Source organism: Trichosurus vulpecula, chromosome 4 (genome assembly GCF_011100635.1).
Source record: "Trichosurus vulpecula isolate mTriVul1 chromosome 4, mTriVul1.pri, whole genome shotgun sequence".
In the NCBI taxonomy this organism is placed as follows: domain Eukaryota; kingdom Metazoa; phylum Chordata; class Mammalia; order Diprotodontia; family Phalangeridae; genus Trichosurus; species Trichosurus vulpecula.
This window is the reverse complement of record NC_050576.1, coordinates 300,507,485-300,527,090: the sequence shown is the minus strand read 5'-3', so window position 1 is coordinate 300,527,090 and position 19,606 is coordinate 300,507,485. Positions and strand designations below refer to the sequence as shown.

The window sequence follows — 19,606 nt, the reverse complement described above, 5'->3', positions numbered from 1 at the left end:
TCTCCCCCTCTCCTGGCTTTGTAAAGCAAATGTTTTGAGGTTTGCTTTCTCTCCCATTCACACAGTTTTAAAATCAGGCATACTTACATAGTGCATCCACTTTGCACCTGAATGAAGAGCAGAGACCTAAAGCTAAAAGTGCTATTTATACTAGTGGGGTGGGGGGAGGGGGGGAGAAAGAAGAGTGTAAGAGAAAAGTGAAAAAGTGAAAGGGAGAATGACTTTTTTTTTTTTAAGAGGAGGGAAAGCAATAACCAAGTGGCCCTTGTTAACCGACCTTTCAGTGGAAGGGAGAGCCATGCTTTATCAACACATGGGCAGCATAGAGCAGCAGCAGGTCTGGCTTTCTTTTAGGAAACTTAACTCTAGCTCAATGTCTTATGACCAGCAGACCTGAGGGAGAATCTTCATCAGCTCCCAACCAGAGGAACCATGGCCTAGGAACCCACACAGATCTCTGTGGGATTAGGTTCAAAATGAATCTAGCTTTAGTTCAAAGGTGGTTGCCACATAATCTGTAGGATCATGGGAGTAAATCATGAGAAGTCAAAAGAGCTCGGAAAATTGAAGTCTTCAGATGATAAGCCAGATAAGGATCTAAGATATCAGAAGTGTTTTTTTAAATTTATTTCCATTGATAAATTTTGTTTCACCACCTCCTACAAGCCATACCTATTGTATTTCCAATTCAATCTCCCACAATGTAGGAACTCCCCAAAGAGTTAAGTAAAGAAACATGAGGGTGATGTTTTAACTAAGAGCATGTGCAACTTTATACTTGAGTAGAAGAAAGGACAGGTGTATGCAGTCTAAGTTAGAATCAATGTTGTTAAGGTTTTTCTGATCTGAGGTTTGTTGCCACATAAAGTTGGTTTCATTTATGGTTTGGGGGGCATATTAGTATTTGGGTTTACTCCCTTCCTTATACTCTGCAACCAGCACCACTGGCCTCCTTGCAAGTTTCCCTCACAAGACATTCAATCTCCAGCCTTTTCACTGGCTGTCTGGCACGCATAAAATGCTCCCTTTCTCTTCCTCTCTACCTCCTGGCTTCCTTTATCTCAGCTAAAAAAAAAAACAAAAAACGAAACCCTCACCTTCTGCTAGTCAGTCAATAAACACTTATTAAGCACCCACTATGTGCCAGGTATTGTGTTAAGTACTGGGGATACAAAGAAAGGCAAACCAAAAATAAAATAGTCCCTGGCCCCAAGGAGCTCACAGCCTAATGGGGGTGACAAAATGTAAACAATTTTGTACAAACAAGTTATATACCGGATAAATCATAGGTAATCAACAGAGAGAAGACATTAGGATTAAGAGGGATCAGGAAAGACTTCCTATAGAAGGGAGAGTTTTAGCTGGGACTCAAAGGAAGCCAGAAAAGCCAGCAGGCAGAGATGTGGAGGGAGAGCATTTTGGGGATGGGAGACAGCCAGTGAAAATGCCAGTAATTGGACACATGTACAAACTATATCGGATTGCTTACTGTCTCAGGGAGGGGTAGAAGTTGGAACCCAAAACTTAAAAAAAAGTTTTTAAAATTGTTTTAACAAGTAATTGGGAAAAATAAAATATTATTTAAAAAGAAAAGAAAATGTCAGCTATCAGGAGATGGAGTGCCATATGTGATAAACAGCCAGGCGACTGTCACTGGGTCACTCAGTTGGGGCATGGGAGGTTGGAGGGGGTGGAGTGTAAGGTGTAATGGTACTGGAAAGGTAGGAAGAGGCAAGGGTATCCATGAAGAACTTCAAAATGAGATAATAAAATGAGATCAAAGGACATATTTGTAAAGTGCCTAACATAGTACCTGGCACATAATAAGCACCTAATAAATGTTTATTTCCTTCCCCTTTGAATGCCAAACAGAGGATTTTATATTTGATCCTGGAGGTGATAGGGAGCCGCTAGAGTTTACTGAGTAGGGAGGTGATACACTAAGACCCGGGCTTTAGGAAGATTACTTAGATGGTGAAGTAAAGGATGGAATGGAGTGGGGAGCAGGGAGATCAACTAACACACTATTGCAATAGTCCAGGTGTGAGGTGATGAGGGCCTGCACCAAGGTGGTGGTGGTGTCAGACAAGAGAAGGGGCTATAAAAGAGAGGTGTTATGAAGGTAGAAATGGTAGGCCTTGGCAACAGATTAGATAGGGGAGGGGGAGGGTGGTGAGAGAGAATGAGGAGTCTAGAATGACCTCTAGGTTGTGAGCCTGGGTGACTCAGGGGGATGGTGGTAGCCTCAACAGTAATAAGAAAGTTAGGAATGGGGGGAGGGAGATAATGAATTCGGTTTGGGATATGTTGAGTTTAAGATGTCCATGGAACACCTAGTTCAAGATAACCAATAAGCAGTTGGAGATTCTAAACTGGAAGTCAGGAGAGAGAAAGAGTCCTTTCCTGGTGCCTTCTCTCTGATATTATATTTTGTATGTGAATGGTTGTCCATTAGAACGTGAGCTCCTCAGATCCAGGAGAACATCATACACAGTAACAACCACACTGTGCGATGACTGACCTTGATAGACTTAGCTCTTTTCAGCAGTGCAAGGATCTAAGACAACTCCAAAAGACTTGTGATGGAAAATGCTATCCACATCCAGAGAAAGAACTGGAGTCTGAATGCAGATCGAAGAACACTTTTTGCTCTCTTTTTTTGTTGTTGTCTTTGTTTTGTTTCTTCTTTCTTGTGGTTCCTCCCATTGGTTCTAATCCTTCCTTACAACACTACTAATGTGAAAATATGCTCAATATGAAAGTATATGTAGAGCCTATATCAGATTGCATGCCACCTTGGGGAGAGATAGGGAAGGGGAGAAAATTTAGAACACAAAATCTTATGGAAGTGAATGTTGAAAACTAAAAATAAATTAATTAATTAAAAAAAAAAGAATGTGAGGTCCTTGGGAGATAAGGATAATTCTCTCTCACCACCCTCCCCCTCCCCTATTTATTATTTAAATATTTTTTGAAACTTTGTGCTTCCAGCACTTGGCACAGTGCCTAGTGCATAGCATTTGATCTTGACATACATGATTTCATTTGACCACCACGACAACCCTGCCAGGTGCCTGCTATTAGTACCACCCCCCATATTACAGATGAGGAAACTGAGGCTGAGAAAATGTAAGTGATTTACCCAAGGTCATACAGCTGGTAAGTGTCTGGGGTGTCATTTATACCTGGTCAAAGCACATGAAGTCTGAGCCTTGCTTTCCCTCTATGTAAAATAGAGATAATAGCATCAACCTTAGAGAGTTGTTATAAGAGACAAACAAAATAATGTATGTCAAACACTGTGGATGTTAAAGCACTATATAAATGTCAACAATTATTATTTATAATTGTTTATTTTCAAGGCCTCAATTACATTAATCTAGAGAGGTTTGAGACAGATGGGTTGGTTGGGTAGACTGGGCTTATTCTGGGTGTGTGGCAATCCCAGGGCAGATGGGAAAACTACAATAAAACAATCATTGCTCTTATTATTCTAACAACATTCTAGCAATTTAAAAAATTCTGCAAAGCACAGGAGGCAATAACAAGGATGCAAGGTAATGACAAATAAACAAACAAATATATTCATAGATAAAGAGATACATGATAGATGGACAGATAGATATAGACGGATGGAGGAAGATGGACAGACAGACAGATAGATAGATAAGGATCTAGAAAATTTTCTAAATGGAAGATGGCTAGTCCAAACCAGTGACCTCAATGCCAATTCCCACGTTTGTTTTTAAGCTTACTACTTCTCTAAAGGAGGCCATCTGATGCGGTGAGAAAAGCAGTGATTTTGTAGTAAACAGTAGAAAGAGCACTGCATTTGGATAAGCAAAACCAAAATTTGAACTCAAGTCTTCTATGTGTGTAACCTGGGGACCTCAAGGTGCTAATCTTGGGGCAGGAGCACTGGTCCTGGTCCTGGTCCAGGGCACTGATACAACCTTTTGGGTATAGCATAAAGATGTCTTTAGTTGGTTATGATTCCAATTTTATGTGTTTGTCCTCCAGTGTATCTAGGATCTAATTAACTTGAAAGTTCTTACCAACAAAGCACATCATACACATCAGAACCCAACCATGTCTTCCCTTCCTGTTTTATTCTTGTCCATGTTCTACCAAGTTCTTCACAAGGGTCCACTCAACATGCTAGAAGCCTTCCTCAATTTCTCCTGACATTTCAAGGGTACTAGTGCAGCACCCTTGACTCTGGTCAGCCACCTATCATCCTTTGTTCTCATCATATGACCAGCTCATCTCTTTCTGTCATATAATTCCCCGATTACATCCTTTATTTCATGTCTTCTTTGGAATTCTTTGTTGGCTCATTGGTTCCCTGTTTGCAGCCTGCTCACACCCACCATTCACTTTTCCATTGCCTTCGATGCGAGTCTCATCTTCAATTCTTTGAAAGCAGTGTTATTTCAGGTCATATAACAATGCTGGTGAAAAATGTTTGTGCTGAAAAGGTGGGACTTTGCCATTATGGGAAGCTTGGGGTCAGTAAAAAGAGCTTTGAAATTTCCCAAAGGCCATTTGTCCTGAGCTTTGCCTTTTTCTCAACTCTGGGCCCAGCTCACTGTCCATCTGTACTACAGATACATATACTTGTTAGGTAAGTATGTATTAAATATAATATGGTCAATAGTTGGAAATATGGGCAGTCAGATGACTGGGTCCAGACTTTTTAGGAACATGCCACTCCTTTATTCAATAAATCTGCAGGTGTATCAAATTGAAAAAGAGTTAGGAAATCTCTAATCTAGACAATATTCCTATTGTTCAAAGTCTTTTGAATTTAATTTCCTGCCAGTTGTAGATCCATCAACAGCTTCATGACTAAACCCGGGGTGGGGGTGGGGGGTTGGGATAGAGAGTGCTAGGAAAGAGAGGAAAGAAGGGGTTGCTTAAATGGTATCTCAAAAGGGTCTGTCTAGAAATAATTGTAATGTGTTTCTTGACTCCAAGTCCAGTGTATTATCCACTGTATTACACTACCTCTATAAAGTTGTCCCCTATGAAGACAGAGGCATCTGATTTTATTGAGGAAGTTTGAAATGGCTTGGTGTTCCAGGTTATCATCCACTTAGCATTCTCCTTGGCTTCTTCTCTCTCCCCCAAATCTGGACAATCCTAGTACCTTTTTCATCTTCTTCAACCTCTAATCTGAGTGAAGGTCATTTTGGGACATGCAGAGCTATTGTGAAGACCACCCAGCCCGTATATTTCCTCTAACAAGTAAATTTAGAGTTCAATGGGAATGTCACATGATTGCCTACAAAGATCAAGGCAACACCTGTCTTGAGCAGTGGGCACTGTAAAATGTCATTGTTCTAAAAGGTCAATGCAATAAGGTACTAATTTGGCCTTTAGTTTCATCAGCTGAAGCTGCATATACACCATTATTGTAGTATTTGGCTCCTATATTACACCCTTTCACCCAAAGATCTCAAACCATTTTGTGAACATCATCTCATTGATTTTTATAACACCCTGGGAAAGTGTAAGGTAGTTAAGGGACTTGTCCCCACCACCTCCAGGAAATCAGTAGTGAAAAGCAGGAATGAACTTAGCCTGTAATAACTACATCTGCAACCTGACTTTTTACTGCTAAATATCGTATGAGATAGTACCAGGGAAATATGTAGCAATTATTAGAGGTGCTTTTTCCTTTACAATTGAAGTATGTCATGATTTTTAGAAGTAATTTGTCCCCATATACACCAAAATATTTATAGCAGCCCTTTTTATGACAGCAAAGAATTGGAAACATTTAAGATGTCTGTTGATTGAGGAATGGACAAATTGTGGTACATGAATATAATAGAATATGACTGTTCTGTAAGAAATGATATGTGTGAATATATAGAAGCATGGAGAGATGTATATGAACTGATTATGAGTAAAATTAGGTAGAGACAAAAAAAACAATATACACCATGACTATAGTAATATATTTGGAAAGAACAAACAAACACATAATCAAAAATGAATGTTGCAAAATTTTAAAGATCAAGCTTGGCTTGAAAGAAAGGGAAATGAGAGGACAATCCACCCCTTCATGGAGGTGGCAGGTCTATACACGTTGCACATTGCACACATGTTCAGACTTTTTCAATGTATTGGTTTATGCTGATTTTTTCCTCTTCTTTTTTGTCTTCTCTCTTTCCCTCTCTCTCTCTCTCTCTCTCTCTCTCTCTCTCTCTCTCTCTCTCTCTCTCTCTCTCTCTCAATATTATTATATGGAATAGCTCTCTAGGAGGTAGAGGGGGAGAAATATCGGGGGAAACTCTAATGAACAAAAGACTTCAATAAAGACTTTTTTTAAAGTATAATTTGTAACCCAGTCATACTACCCTTTGAATGTAAATGACAACAGAACTGCTTCACATTCAGCAATGAGTGTTTTTTTTTCCCTGAAATGGGCATAAGCCTCAGCCAATTCAGTCTTTATCACTTATTTGGATGAAGTTAGATTCATACATGACACAAAATTAGGAGAGGGAGGGCTGATTAGATAACAAAATAAAGATCCCAAAGGTTATAGGCAGATTGGAATGGTAGGCCAAATCTATTAGGATGTAATAGGGATAGATGTGAAATCCTTCATAAAAGTTTTTTTTTTAAATCGGGTGTACAAATATAGGAAAAAGAAGACCTAACCAGATAGAAAGTTCCATTAAAAAGTCCTCGAAATTTTAGTTGACACCAGATAATGAGTCAATAATGTTTGTTATGTGGCTGTCAAAGGCCAAAATGATCTTAGTTCTCCTTGATAGAAATTACGTCCAGAATGAAGGAGATTATAATCTTGCTGTACTTTATCTTAATCACAGGCTATCTTTACGGGATTTTGTCCAGTTCTGTGTACCACATTTTAAGAAGAACATAGACAAGATAGAGCATGTCCAGAAGAGGGTTATTAGAATGGTAAAAGACCTACAAACCAAGTCATAAAAGTGTCAGTTGAAGGAAGTGGGGATGTTTTGCCTGTAGAAGAGAAGACGTAGGGGGCATTGATGATTGTTGTCTTCAAACATCTGAAGGACTGTGTGACATGGAACTGGGAGTAGATTTATGTTGCTTGGGCCCAGAGAGGAAAACTATAGCCAGTGGGTAAAAGTTGAAGGGAAACTGATCTGGGATCAATATATGGAAAAACTTTCTAATGATGTTTACCCAACAATGGATCTGGCTCTTCTATCAAGAGGTAGCAAATCCTCCTTTTCTAAGTCATTTTGAAGAAAAATCTAGGTAAGTGCTTTTGGGATATTAGATGACCTCCTAGAGTTGTCCAACTCATATCTGAATAATCTACGAATTATCTCTCACCAGCCCCCATCCCTGACACACACACACACATATCTCCTGTGGCCAATTTTATACCAACCCATGTATGTCTACCAATACCTGAATTAGGGAATTGCCAATCAAGCAAATTAGTGGCTGTTGATTCTGATTGTATATGCTAAATAAAAAAATCCATATATACAGAAAGGGATACACAAAATCCTGTATGCCTCTAGCTTTTGTATGTATAACTTGTGAAAGTTTGTTTCAAGGATCTAGATCAGTTCAGGGCCAGTTCTTCGATGTCATCAGCGTGGGGAACTTCTGGTGTGGAAATTCCTTCCACCAGAGCAATGTTTCAAGAATAATGATGTTATTATTATGTGTTGGATTGAATCTACTCCTTAGCCCAAAATATGGGAAGCCAACAGCAACATGAAAGCTGCAAATTTCAAGCCTCATATGTTAGGGCTCTAAATATTTGGGTGAATAGAAGGAATAAAATGGGATTCATTTAAAAAGAGATCTTGTCCCATCTTTCATACTTCTTCACATTTGAAGTTCTCTACAATCCTTGAACTTTAGCACAGAAAGGGGAGGTAACTATTTTCAAATCTGGCCTGACATCAGGATATAATTAAAACCTGGAGCTTGGAGAAAATAAGTAACATTTGAAATTTTGAAGCCACTGAAAAGGGCAGGGATAATGAGTTTTGCAGCAGACAATTAAAGTTTTCCACCCATAGCTTTTCTCAGAAGATACCAGTTAGTGACTTTCATATAAGAGTTGGATCAAAGGACCTTTAAGGATCCTTCCAACTCTAAGTTTCCAAAATTAAAAAAAAAAAAAGAAATCACTTTCCTAAATAGTGTTATATCTATAAGGAAGCTCCTGCATTGTGCCCCTCATTTCTCTCATCCTATTCCCTTTTCCGTATAGTTCCACTAAATCTTAGCTTTCCAAAAAAGGAAAGGAAAAGCAAAGGGGAAAGGAAAAGGAGAACGGAAAGGGAAGGCAAGGCAAGGACACATTTTCCCTCCAGTTCAACAACCCTGTGAGGGTAGATTGTGCATGTACTATTACCCCTATTTTACAGATAAGGGAACCTCAAAGACGCTAATCAACCAATCCCCCCAAAGCATTTATTAAGCCCCTGTTATCTGCCAGAAATTATGATATGCAGTGAAGAAACAAAGATAAAAGGGAAATAGCTTCTGCCCTCTAGGAGCTTACTATTTAATGGAGGCGGGGGCGGGGGGGGGGGTAGAAGAGATAACGTGTAGTCAGCCTATATAATAATAGTATATATGTGATACATACAAAATGGATACAAAGTTGCTTGGGGACAGAACAAGCAGCTGGGACAGAGGAAAGGGAATCAGCAAAGCTTTCCTATCAGCGGCAGTTGAGCCAAGTCTTTAGACAATTCTTCCAGGTGGAAATGAAGAGGTAGAACATCCTAGGCATGGGGAACAGACAGTGCAAAGAGCAGGAGAAGGGAGCTAGAGTCTGACATATTCAGAAAAGCAAGCAGGCCAATATGGCTGAACTATTGAATGGATGAAAGGAAATAATGCATAAGAAGGCTAGAGAGAGGGAAGATGGAGCCAAGTTCACACAGCTGGCAAGTGTTTGAAATCTGGATTTGAACTCAGGTCACCTGACTTCCAAATCATTCTGTTGCAGCCTACTTCCTCCCATGTTTAAAAAAAAAAAAAAGTAAATTTCCATTACCTTTGGGAAGAATCCAATCAAAACCTGCTTTTGAAGAGCCCATATGATCTGCAGCAAACCTTTTCTTCCTTACCTTTTATTGGGGGGGGGAGCAGTTAGTGGTTAATTTTCCATATAGAATGGCAACTAGATGGCATAGTAGATACAGCACTGGACCTGGAGTCAGAAGGACCTCAGTTGAAATCCAGCCTCAGACACCTAACCCTAACTATGTGACTCTGAACAAGTCATTTAACCCCAATTGGCTTGCAAAAGAAAAAAAAAATCCATGTAAAATCATTTGTTCCTGTCCTCACACAAGTTTGATTTTACAATCTCAATTCGTTTCTTCTTGCCTATTGTTGAGAGTTTTTTTTTCCAATTTCTTATCCTTATTATTAATATTAGTAAAGGGCTTAAAGGATAGAGCTTACACAGGAGGAGATTCCATGTCAAACAAACATGTTTGGGTTGTATTTGAGCTCCTGTAATTCATCAGGCCAGTTCTTTTATTTAGTGACAGTGGATGGTATTTCCCTCTCAAAACACAAAAAGGACCTGTGGCCTGATGAGTAAGCATAAAACTTTTGATTTAGAAGACAGGAAACTTTCATTAAAAAGAAGGGAAGAAAAAGTATTTACACACACACACACACACACACACACACACACACACACACACAATATCCTTGAACTAGAAATTGGAGGGAGCAATCCTTAATTTTTTTTTTAATTTTTTACAAATAAAACTATTGGTGTCTTCTTTTTTATATCACCTACATTTCCCAATGATTCCCTCTTCCTCTCCCTTTTCCAGAGAATCATCCCCTATAACAAAGAATTTTTAAAAGCTGTATGTGTGGTGGTGGGAGTTCAGCAAAACTATTCATGATATAGAAGTCTGACATCATATGTAATGCAACAGAGAAAGGGGAAATGCCTTCTCATATCTCTTTTTGGGGGCCAAGCTTAATCATTATGACTTTGAATCATTCCATTTCCACTGTTTTGTTATTACTTTTCATTTCATTTATACAATTGAAGTCATTTTCATTCCCACAAACTACCTATGAGATACTCTAGGACAAAGTTACCATCCCTAAGTACAGTGGAGAAACTGGGACCCTGAAAAGTGAAGTAATGTGGCATATAGTGAGGTAATATGGCATGATTACTCAGCTTGAGAGTTAGGAAGACCTGAAGGTGACTCTAGACAAGTCTAGGACTCAGTTTCCTTATCTACCAAATGAAGAGATTGAATTGAATGATCTCTAAGGTCCTTTCCAGCTCTAAATCTAAGATCCAATGAGGACAAAGGATTGAGCGTCAATGAAATATCTTATAAGTGAGGCCATTTGACCAAGGAAACACGTTAGTTACCATCCTAAGACAGTGAAATCTAACACCTAGTTTTATTTTCTAGGAATAACACAGAAAGATAACTGTAAACATTATTCATTTATGGCCAAGGTGTAAATAACAACAAAAATCCTCTGAAGATGGAAAGAGGATTGGCCTTAAAACATTCTCCTCAAGAAAAAGGTCTTTAGATTCACTTGTAGGCTTCAAAAAATAAAAAAGTATCCCTCAAGTAGGCAACATAGTATCAGCCTCAAAGCATAAATTTCTTGCTTTTGGTTTGCTACAACTTTCTAATCATTTAAGTCTCCTTATTAAGGTTGAGGCAACTGTAACAAAAGCTTTATCAGCTCTCCATTCACCAAAAATAAACTTGGGTGGAGGGAAAGGCAGGAGGTTATCTTAAAAAAAAAAAAAAAGCCTAAAATCACTTAGTGTTGGGTTTTGATGGGGGCTGGGGCAGTTAGAGGAGTGGAATAATCCCTCCGTGTTCAATCCAATCAATTTTATTTTTCTTTATGAATATGGAAACCTTCTGATATGGAGTCAATTCATCATATTATATTATATTATATTATATTATATTATATTATATTATATTATATTATATTATATTATATTATATTATATTATATTATATTACAGCTAGTAGAAAAAATTGGACCCTCCAAAACTACAGTATCACATCACAATTGCCAAAGATAACCTGAACATAAGCAAGGGGGTATTAGACTGATGAACCTCCCCGCTCCCCCTCCCCACACACACTTACACACACAAATGTTCACTAACTTGATCAGAAAATCTCCAAATGGAAATGCTAATCTAATTTGGTCAGGAAAATTCTTTATACCACTCATTTCTATGAGAGGAAAAACATTGCTGCAAAGATGGAAAATTAAAAGTTGCCCCTTCCTCTTACAATGAAGGGTAAACTCAGGATGGCCACTTACACTTTCAGAGCCAAGGTTTCCTTGTTATAATATGAGGGAATTGGACTAGATAAGTGATTCTCAAACTTTTAATCTCATATTCCCTTTACATTACTACAAATTACTGAGGACCCTAAAGACTTTGTGTGGGTACCTATCAATATTGACCATATAATAATTAAACCTATTAGATGTTAACACACAAGTAACATTTTAATGAAAAATAATTATATTTCCCCAAAAAAAGTCACTGGCATTTTAAAAATATTTTTTGCATTCCTCTTTAATGCCTGGCTCAATAGAAAATGGCCGGATTCTTATATCTGCTTCTGTATTCTATCTGATATGATACTTTGTTTTGGTTGAAATATAGTAAATTAATTTATTTATTTTTAGTTTTCAACATTCATTTCCACAAGATTTTGGGTTCCAAATTTTCTCCCCATCTCTCCCCTCCTCCCACCCCAAAATGGCATGCATTCTGATTACCCCTTCCCGCAGTCTGCCCTCCCTTCTATCACCCACCCCTCTTATCCCCTTCCCCCTTACTTGTAGGGCAAGATAGATTTTTATACCCCATTGCCTGTGTATCTTATTTCCCAGTTGCATGTAAAAAACAATTTTTAACATTTGTTTTTAAAACTTTGAGTTCCAGATTCTCCCTGTTCTTCCCTCCCCACCCAGCCTCATTGAGTAGGCAAGCAATTCAATATAGGTTATACATGTGTAGTTATGCAAAATAGGTTGAAATATATTAAGAAAGTTCTGCCTTACACAGACAAGTAACTGGAAAAGGAAGGAGTATTTTAATAGATACATAACATCGTAGTATTATTATGAAAATACTTTTCACCCTGCAAACCCCATGAAGAGGTCTTGGGACCAGGGGTTTAGGATCACGCTCCGATGGATCCAGATAGTCCATACTGCTGGTACTTTCCCTCTGAGATTACTTCCTATTTACACTGACTATACCGTGTAGGTACATAGTTATTTGTAGTTTGCACCCTCGATTAGAATGTGAGTTCCTTGAGGCCAGAGGTCCGGTTTTTGCCTTTCTTTGGATCCCCAGAGCTTAGCACTGAGCTTGACCCAGTGGGGGCTCTTAAAGCTTCTAAATGTTAATGATGAGATAACCTCAAAGATCCCTTCTACCTCTAGGAGCCTCTGAACTAAGTAGTCCCGAGGACGTTGGTGGGGTGCTCCTGGTGGTTTTGAGCTTATTTTGAGAATCTGTACGGCTTTCCCCATCCCTATTGTGTATCTCTCTGTATGTGTTTTCCCCCAAAAGCAGTATTTAAGTTTTCAGCTAAACTCAGTGTAATTCAGCATAGGACTTCTTAACCTAGAGACCATGAACTTTTTATTTTTTGCATTTTAATAACTATTTCAATATCATTAGTTTCTTTTGTCATTTATTTTATGCATTTAAAAACATCATCTGAGAAGTGGTCGCTAGGCTGCACCAGACTGCCAAAGGGGTCCAATCCACCAAAAAAAAAAAAGTTTTAAGAATTCCTGCATTCCAGAGTCTCCAGGCTTCAACCCTGGAACACGGGGCAGAGAGGATCTCTAAGGAACTAAGGAACAGATGCATTTATCGTACCCACATTTCTTCTCTCTCTTTTTTTTTTTTCTAAAGTCAATAGTCAAGAAACCCTTATTAAGCGACTTGTTGCCAGGCCTTGTGTTAAACTCTGGGGATATAAAGAGACGCAAGGGGGATAAAAAAGACAGTCCCTACTCTCAAGTAGCACACAATCTAAAGGGAGAGACCATATGCAAACAATTATGTACAAACAAGCTATTGTTTGGGATTATTGGAGATAATCAACATAGGGAAGGCACTAGAATTAAGGGGGATCGGAAAAACCTTCCTGTAGCTCTCCCGCCCACTCCTGTTGGGGAGTAGGGAGATGGGTCGGGAAGCCAATCTTTCTCCCGCCCCGAAGAATGACTTCCCTCAGCCCAGGCCCGCTGGGATACTCGTGCTCCTCCTGGAAACAAGCAAGGTTCCTCATCTATGGAAAGAGACTTTCTCCTTCCCTCTTCCAAATTCCTCTTTTAAAAATTTCTTGAAAAAAGTGGAGGGGAGGAAGGCACTGGTGTTCTCACGTGGTTGACCTGGTGCTGAGTTTAAAGCAGAAAGAAATTCGAATAGGGTTCCTGTTTTCCAAAAGGGAGCCTAGCCCCACACTTTAAGAATAGCCCTGGCTAACCAGCCACCCCACCCGCCTTAGCTCTGAGCCTATTCAGCATGACTCGAGCCCTTCCACCCCAGCCTGACACTTCTTGGAAGAGTCCTTCCAACCCTTTTCTTCCCTGAGATAAATATAAGCTTCCCCGACATCTTTAAAAGGGTATTTTAATATACCTAGAAGGAAAACGAATCTTTCCACAGAAAGGTAAAAGTTGAAACCCAGTTTGCCTTACAGTGAGTTTCTCACAAAGTGAATAAGGGGTATTAAAAAAAGTTTCTTAAAAGTTTCCTTCCCCCTCCTCCTTCCCCTCCCCTAAGGAATCCGCCCAAAGCGCTCCAGACACAGCCTCCCCTAAACCCGCCCCCGCCCCCTTTCGACTTCCGACCAATCGAGAGGAAGCTCCAGAGAAAACAAAGGCTACCATTGGATTTGGCTGGGCCACTGAGACCCGCCCCCCTGGGTGGTTTGTGAATGGGGTGGAGGGGGGGCTTAGGAGGCGGGGCTCCTTGGAACACTGAGAGATATACTCTTCCTTTGGGGAGTGCAGCGAGTTGGAATTCGTTCCTCCGGACCCCTAGATCCCTTTCTCGGCCCTAGGAGGTGGTGCCTGAAGCCACTGCTGGGACCAAGTGGCAGAAAGGGCCCGGGGACCGCACGTCGGACTGCCACGCGAGCCCGGGCCAGTGCGGCAGAGGGAATCGAGGTGGGGGAGGCCCAAGACTCCCAGTAATTGGATTTCCCAAACTTATTGAACTCTCTGAGGAAAGAGGCGGATAAAGCTCGAAGCAGGAATAATCCGTTTAGCAGGGGCTTTGGTCGGAGCTCGTGGGGCCGCGAGCTGAGAGGAGTGGAGCAGGAGGAGACCGAGGTTGGAGAAAAGAGGCGAGGCGAGAAGGAGAAGGAGGAGGAGAAGGAGGAGGCGGCTGCAGCAGGGAAGGAGGAGGAGCTGCAGGAGTAGAGGCGGCGGCGGCTGCAGCCTGAGTGAGCCAGTGGCTGCTCCAGCCCCGTGCTTGGCGGGGACAGACTTTGGGCTTTGGTGGGGGGGAGGGGGAGAGAGGGAGAAGAGACCGGGAAGGAGGAGGAGATTAAAGGGACCTCGGGAAACTTTCGAGCGTAATCGGAGGCGCTTGTTGCTTCTCGACCCAGAAAGACGAACCGTTACGTCCCGGCTAGGCTGGGTGGGGTGGTGGAGGGGAGTCTCTCCCCTCCTGGCCCCGGGGAAAGGCAGAAGAGCTTACGACCAGTGGAGAAGCGATCTCTGGCGCCCGGGTGGCTGACTGCTATTAAACCTCAGCCTGGGGTGGAAGGGGGACGGCGACTGCACCCTTGACTTGACACCTTCCCCCTCAACCCCGGACCCCTGCCCTTGTTCTCAGCGCCCAGCCTTTAGACTCTCATGTGCGGGGAGCAGCGGCGACGCCTCTCCAGGATCCCCTCCTTGCCTCTTCAGACGCCTAAGCCGGCTTCCTCGAACTCTGGGTGAGGAGCGCGCTTCTCCCGCGGCTAGCAATGCTGGGCCTAGGCTCGGCCGTCCCCTCCACCTCGCTGGGCCTGTGCGCCCTAGTGGGCGCCGCGCTGCTGGTCTTGCTGCCGGCGGGTTTGGGGGCGCAGCCTTACCATGGAGAGAAAGGCATCTCGGTGCCGGACCACGGCTTCTGCCAGCCCATCTCCATCCCTCTGTGCACGGACATTGCCTACAACCAGACAATTCTGCCTAACCTGCTGGGCCACACGAACCAGGAGGACGCCGGGCTGGAGGTGCACCAATTCTACCCGCTGGTGAAGGTGCAGTGTTCGCCCGAGCTGCGCTTCTTCCTGTGCTCGATGTACGCTCCCGTGTGCACCGTCCTGGAGCAGGCCATCCCTCCCTGCCGCTCCCTGTGTGAGCGGGCCCGCCAGGGCTGTGAGGCGCTCATGAACAAGTTCGGCTTCCAGTGGCCCGAGCGGCTCCGCTGCGAGAACTTCCCAGTGCACGGTGCGGGTGAGATTTGTGTGGGGCAAAACACATCGGACAGTGCTGGAGGAGCGGGTGGAGGCCCTACCGCCTACCCCACTGCACCCTACCTGCCGGACCTGCCCTTCACTGCGCAGCCCCAAGGACCCGGACGTCCTTCCTTTCCTTTCTCTTGTCCCCGACAGCTGAAGGTACCGCCCTACCTGGGCTACCGTTTCCTAGGCGAGCGGGACTGCGGGGCCCCGTGCGAGCCGGGTCGGGCCAACGGGCTCATGTACTTTAAGGAGGAGGAGAGGCGCTTTGCCCGGCTGTGGGTAGGCGTGTGGTCGGTACTGTGCTGTGCTTCCACACTCTTCACGGTGCTCACCTACTTGGTGGACATGCGGCGCTTCAGCTACCCCGAGCGGCCCATCATCTTCCTGTCCGGCTGCTACTTCATGGTGGCTGTGGCCCACGTGGCCGGCTTCCTTCTGGAGGACCGGGCCGTGTGCGTGGAGCGCTTCTCGGAGGAGGGCTACCGCACGGTGGCGCAGGGCACTAAGAAGGAGGGCTGTACCATCCTCTTCATGGTGCTTTACTTCTTCGGCATGGCCAGCTCCATCTGGTGGGTCATCCTCTCCCTCACCTGGTTCCTGGCGGCAGGCATGAAATGGGGCCACGAGGCCATCGAAGCCAACTCGCAGTACTTCCACCTGGCCGCCTGGGCCGTCCCTGCGGTGAAGACCATCACCATTCTGGCCATGGGGCAGGTGGATGGGGACCTGCTGAGTGGGGTGTGCTACGTGGGCCTGTCCAGCGTGGATGCGCTGCGGGGCTTTGTGCTGGCCCCTCTCTTCGTCTACCTCTTCATCGGCACCTCCTTCCTGCTGGCCGGCTTCGTGTCCCTCTTCCGAATCCGCACCATCATGAAACACGATGGCACCAAGACTGAGAAGCTGGAGAAGCTCATGGTGCGCATCGGGGTCTTCAGCGTGCTCTACACGGTGCCGGCCACCATTGTCCTGGCCTGTTATTTCTACGAGCAGGCATTTCGAGAGCACTGGGAGCGCACCTGGCTGCTGCAGACATGTAAAAGCTATGCCGTGCCCTGTCCCCCAGGTCACTTCCCCCCAATGAGCCCTGATTTTACGGTCTTCATGATCAAGTACTTAATGACCATGATCGTGGGCATCACCACCGGCTTCTGGATCTGGTCAGGCAAGACTCTGCAGTCGTGGCGCCGCTTTTATCACAGACTCAGTCACAGCAGCAAAGGGGAAACTGCGGTATGAAGCGGTCCCCTCTGCCCTCCTCGTCACCCTCCCACCTCCACCAAATCCGCTGCTGGGTGGAGGAGAGGATGGGGAAAGAACTTTTCGCATTTGGGTTTTTGTTTTGTTTTGAACTCCCTCCCCTCCTTCCCTTCACCAAAGAACATTCTGTAGTCTTCCTTGCAGTCTGGCAGAGGGGTGGGTTGAACTAGGGAGTCTTGAATGTAAAGACTTTTAGGTTGGGGGGAGGGGCGGGAAAGACATTCTGGATACAGACTTCCACAAGAATAATAATAATTTAAAAATCATTTAAAGGTACAGTAGGACATTGGTCCGGCAAAGAAAATCCTGAAGAACAGATTCTGAAGGCTTCCCCCTCTTAGGGGGCTGAACTCTGGGGCAGTACTGTTGGCTCTCTGCTCCAAGGAAAGTTGCTTCTCTAACTCCTGTGGTGCCCGGGTGAAAGGTAAAGCTGTGTCTGCTGCGGCTTTGTTGGGAGAAGGGAGGACCCCATGCAGTGTCCTTGTCAAGCAGTGGTCAAACCATAATCTCTTTTCACTGGGGCCAAACTGGAGCCCAGATGGGTTAATTTCCAGGGTCAGACATTAGTCTCTTCTATCCAATTCCCTCTCCCCCCTCCCCTACTTCTGTTTCACTCCCTTACTCCTTTCAAGTCCTGTAAAATAAGCATTTGAAAATCTTGAGAGGCAATAATTTTAAATCCTATTATATGTGTTACAGAACTGGGTAGAGTTCCTAAAAAGAACCAGGCTGCTCTGGATGCCTCAGCTATAACTTTTCTAAGATAAGGGGAAGCTTTTGCTTCCCCTCTTCGCCAAATCCCCACTTTTAAATTGTTTTGGTAGGAAATGGAGTGTTTAATAATGTTCTATATATTGAAAGGCAACAAGTCACAACACTTCTTTTCACAACCAGAATGCTGCTTTAAAAAAAAAAAAACTCCTTGTCTTTGTTACCAGACACAAAAGAGGAAACAAAAAAAAGTGTCTGAGAGTGGAAAGATATAACTGAAAAGGGCAACTTTTGTAGGCAAAGCAGCCCCCTAAAAAAAGAGATTTACCCTTGGATGGTAATTTAGTATAGGTGATCATTTCTTTTGTGAAAAAAGTAAAAGGCAGTATATTTTCATACTCCCATTTAATCTTAGGTTTCTGGTTTAACTAAAGGAAACTGAAGGACAGGGTTGGTTGGGGTTTTTTTCTTTTTTTGTTACCCTATTTGTTTTAAACTGGGAATTTAATTCAGAACACCTGACATAGCAAACTCTGCTAAAATGTTCAGAGAAATCCCTCCCTTTATATCCTATCTCCTTATAAGCCTGTATTTAGTCTTTCTTTTTCTATTTGAACCTTTCTAGATGAAAGGAAAAGCATAATGCCTTGACTCCTGTGATAAAGGAAAAGTTTAAACCATAAAGAACCATTTTGTCCTGTTTTTTTAGTCCCATCCATAAATCTGTTTTTAAAACATGTGTATGCTGACCCTGAGACTTTTATTTTTGTGGGGGATTGTAATCTGGAAAGATGAGAGCACTGTTAAAGTGATCAAGATTAATCTCTTCTAAGACCAAAAGAGGAAAGTTCATATTGTGGGCCTCATTTTTTAGGAAAAGTGATTAAAAGGTAAACTTCAAAGTAATTCCACAGTTCTTTTGAAATGTACTAGATGACTTAAGTTTATTAATCTTAAATCATGCTCCTTTTTTTTTTTATCTTGGAGTAGAGCATGAATTCTTTTGCAAAGCTTCCTGGAGTAGAACTTTCATGGTTTTTGCCTAATTACTGATTTTACAGAGAACCCCAGAGTAGCCTTTTTTTCTCCACTGTTGAACACTGCCTTCCTCTCCTACTCTCCACAATGTTTCCTAACAGTAATTATGTAGAGGATACTGTCACTACTTGGAAACTAACTTTATATATGAAGTGCTGGAGAGTAGAGCTGCCATATTAATTAAAGGGAGGAAAAACTGACATTCTAGCCCTTAGAATCTCCAAATCAAATCCTTATAGAGCATTACCAGCTCTCAAACTGTGGCATCATTTGTGTTGTCTCTCTCAAGTGCATGTGAAAATTGTAAAATAGAAGAGACAATTGTAGTATGTATATTTTGTAAATCTCCCATTTTTGTAAGAAGATATATATTGTATTTATACATTTTTACTTTGGATTTTTTGGTTTTTGCCTCTGAAAATCTATAAATGAGGCCCCCACTTTACCACATGTACAGATCACAAATAAATTTTTTTAAAAAATTAAATCTGAATGCTTATTTGGTTTTGTGTTCCTTTATGTTGTGATGAAAGAGGGTAAAATCCAAAAATAAGGCTTCAGTAGATACATTAAGTGGTATAAGCAAGAAGAAGGGTGGTTTGTTTTTAAGAGGGAAAAAATTGGTATAAACCATTTTTCAAGTTTCCTGGTTGTAATCTTATTTGATATATTTTTTAGCCTTTATTTAATACAAGCCTTTTTCATGGTTTAGACCTATTTAGATGGCATAATAAGAGTACACTAGAAATAAAAAGAAGGGTAATAGAAGCCTTTTTTCCCAGAAAGATTCATATTTAGAGAATATTTGAAAGATTTCTTCAGTATATAAATTTGTGGGTTTTTGGTGATATTTTAATGAGTTGTCTTTTTTTTCCTGCTTAGTCATCAGTAGTATAAAGTATGTCATCTAAATTCTCATAATGTAAGGTTTATGTGAAAACAAGCCACTTTCCATGCAGGTGGTCAGGGTGTTTTATAATAGCTTTCATGTAATGCTTTATAGATTAAAGCATACACCTTCCTTACTCTCTACCTTTCAGGATCATTGTGAAAGGGGAAATAGCTTTTGCTACATAAATGTGAGCTATTATTATTATTACCACCTT

The 19,606-nt window shown here is 42.2% G+C and overlaps 1 protein-coding gene across 1 annotated transcript; it reads left to right on the top strand.

Moving 5' to 3' along the window:
- Positions 1 to 14,027: 14,027 nt before the first annotated feature.
- FZD7 (frizzled class receptor 7) lies at positions 14,028 to 18,987 on the top strand. Its single transcript, XM_036757276.1, has one exon. The coding sequence runs from the start codon at positions 15,015 to 15,017 to the stop codon at positions 16,728 to 16,730; it is 1,716 nt and encodes a 571-aa protein (XP_036613171.1). The 5' UTR covers positions 14,028 to 15,014; the 3' UTR covers positions 16,731 to 18,987.
- The last annotated feature ends 619 nt before the right edge of the window (positions 18,988 to 19,606 follow it).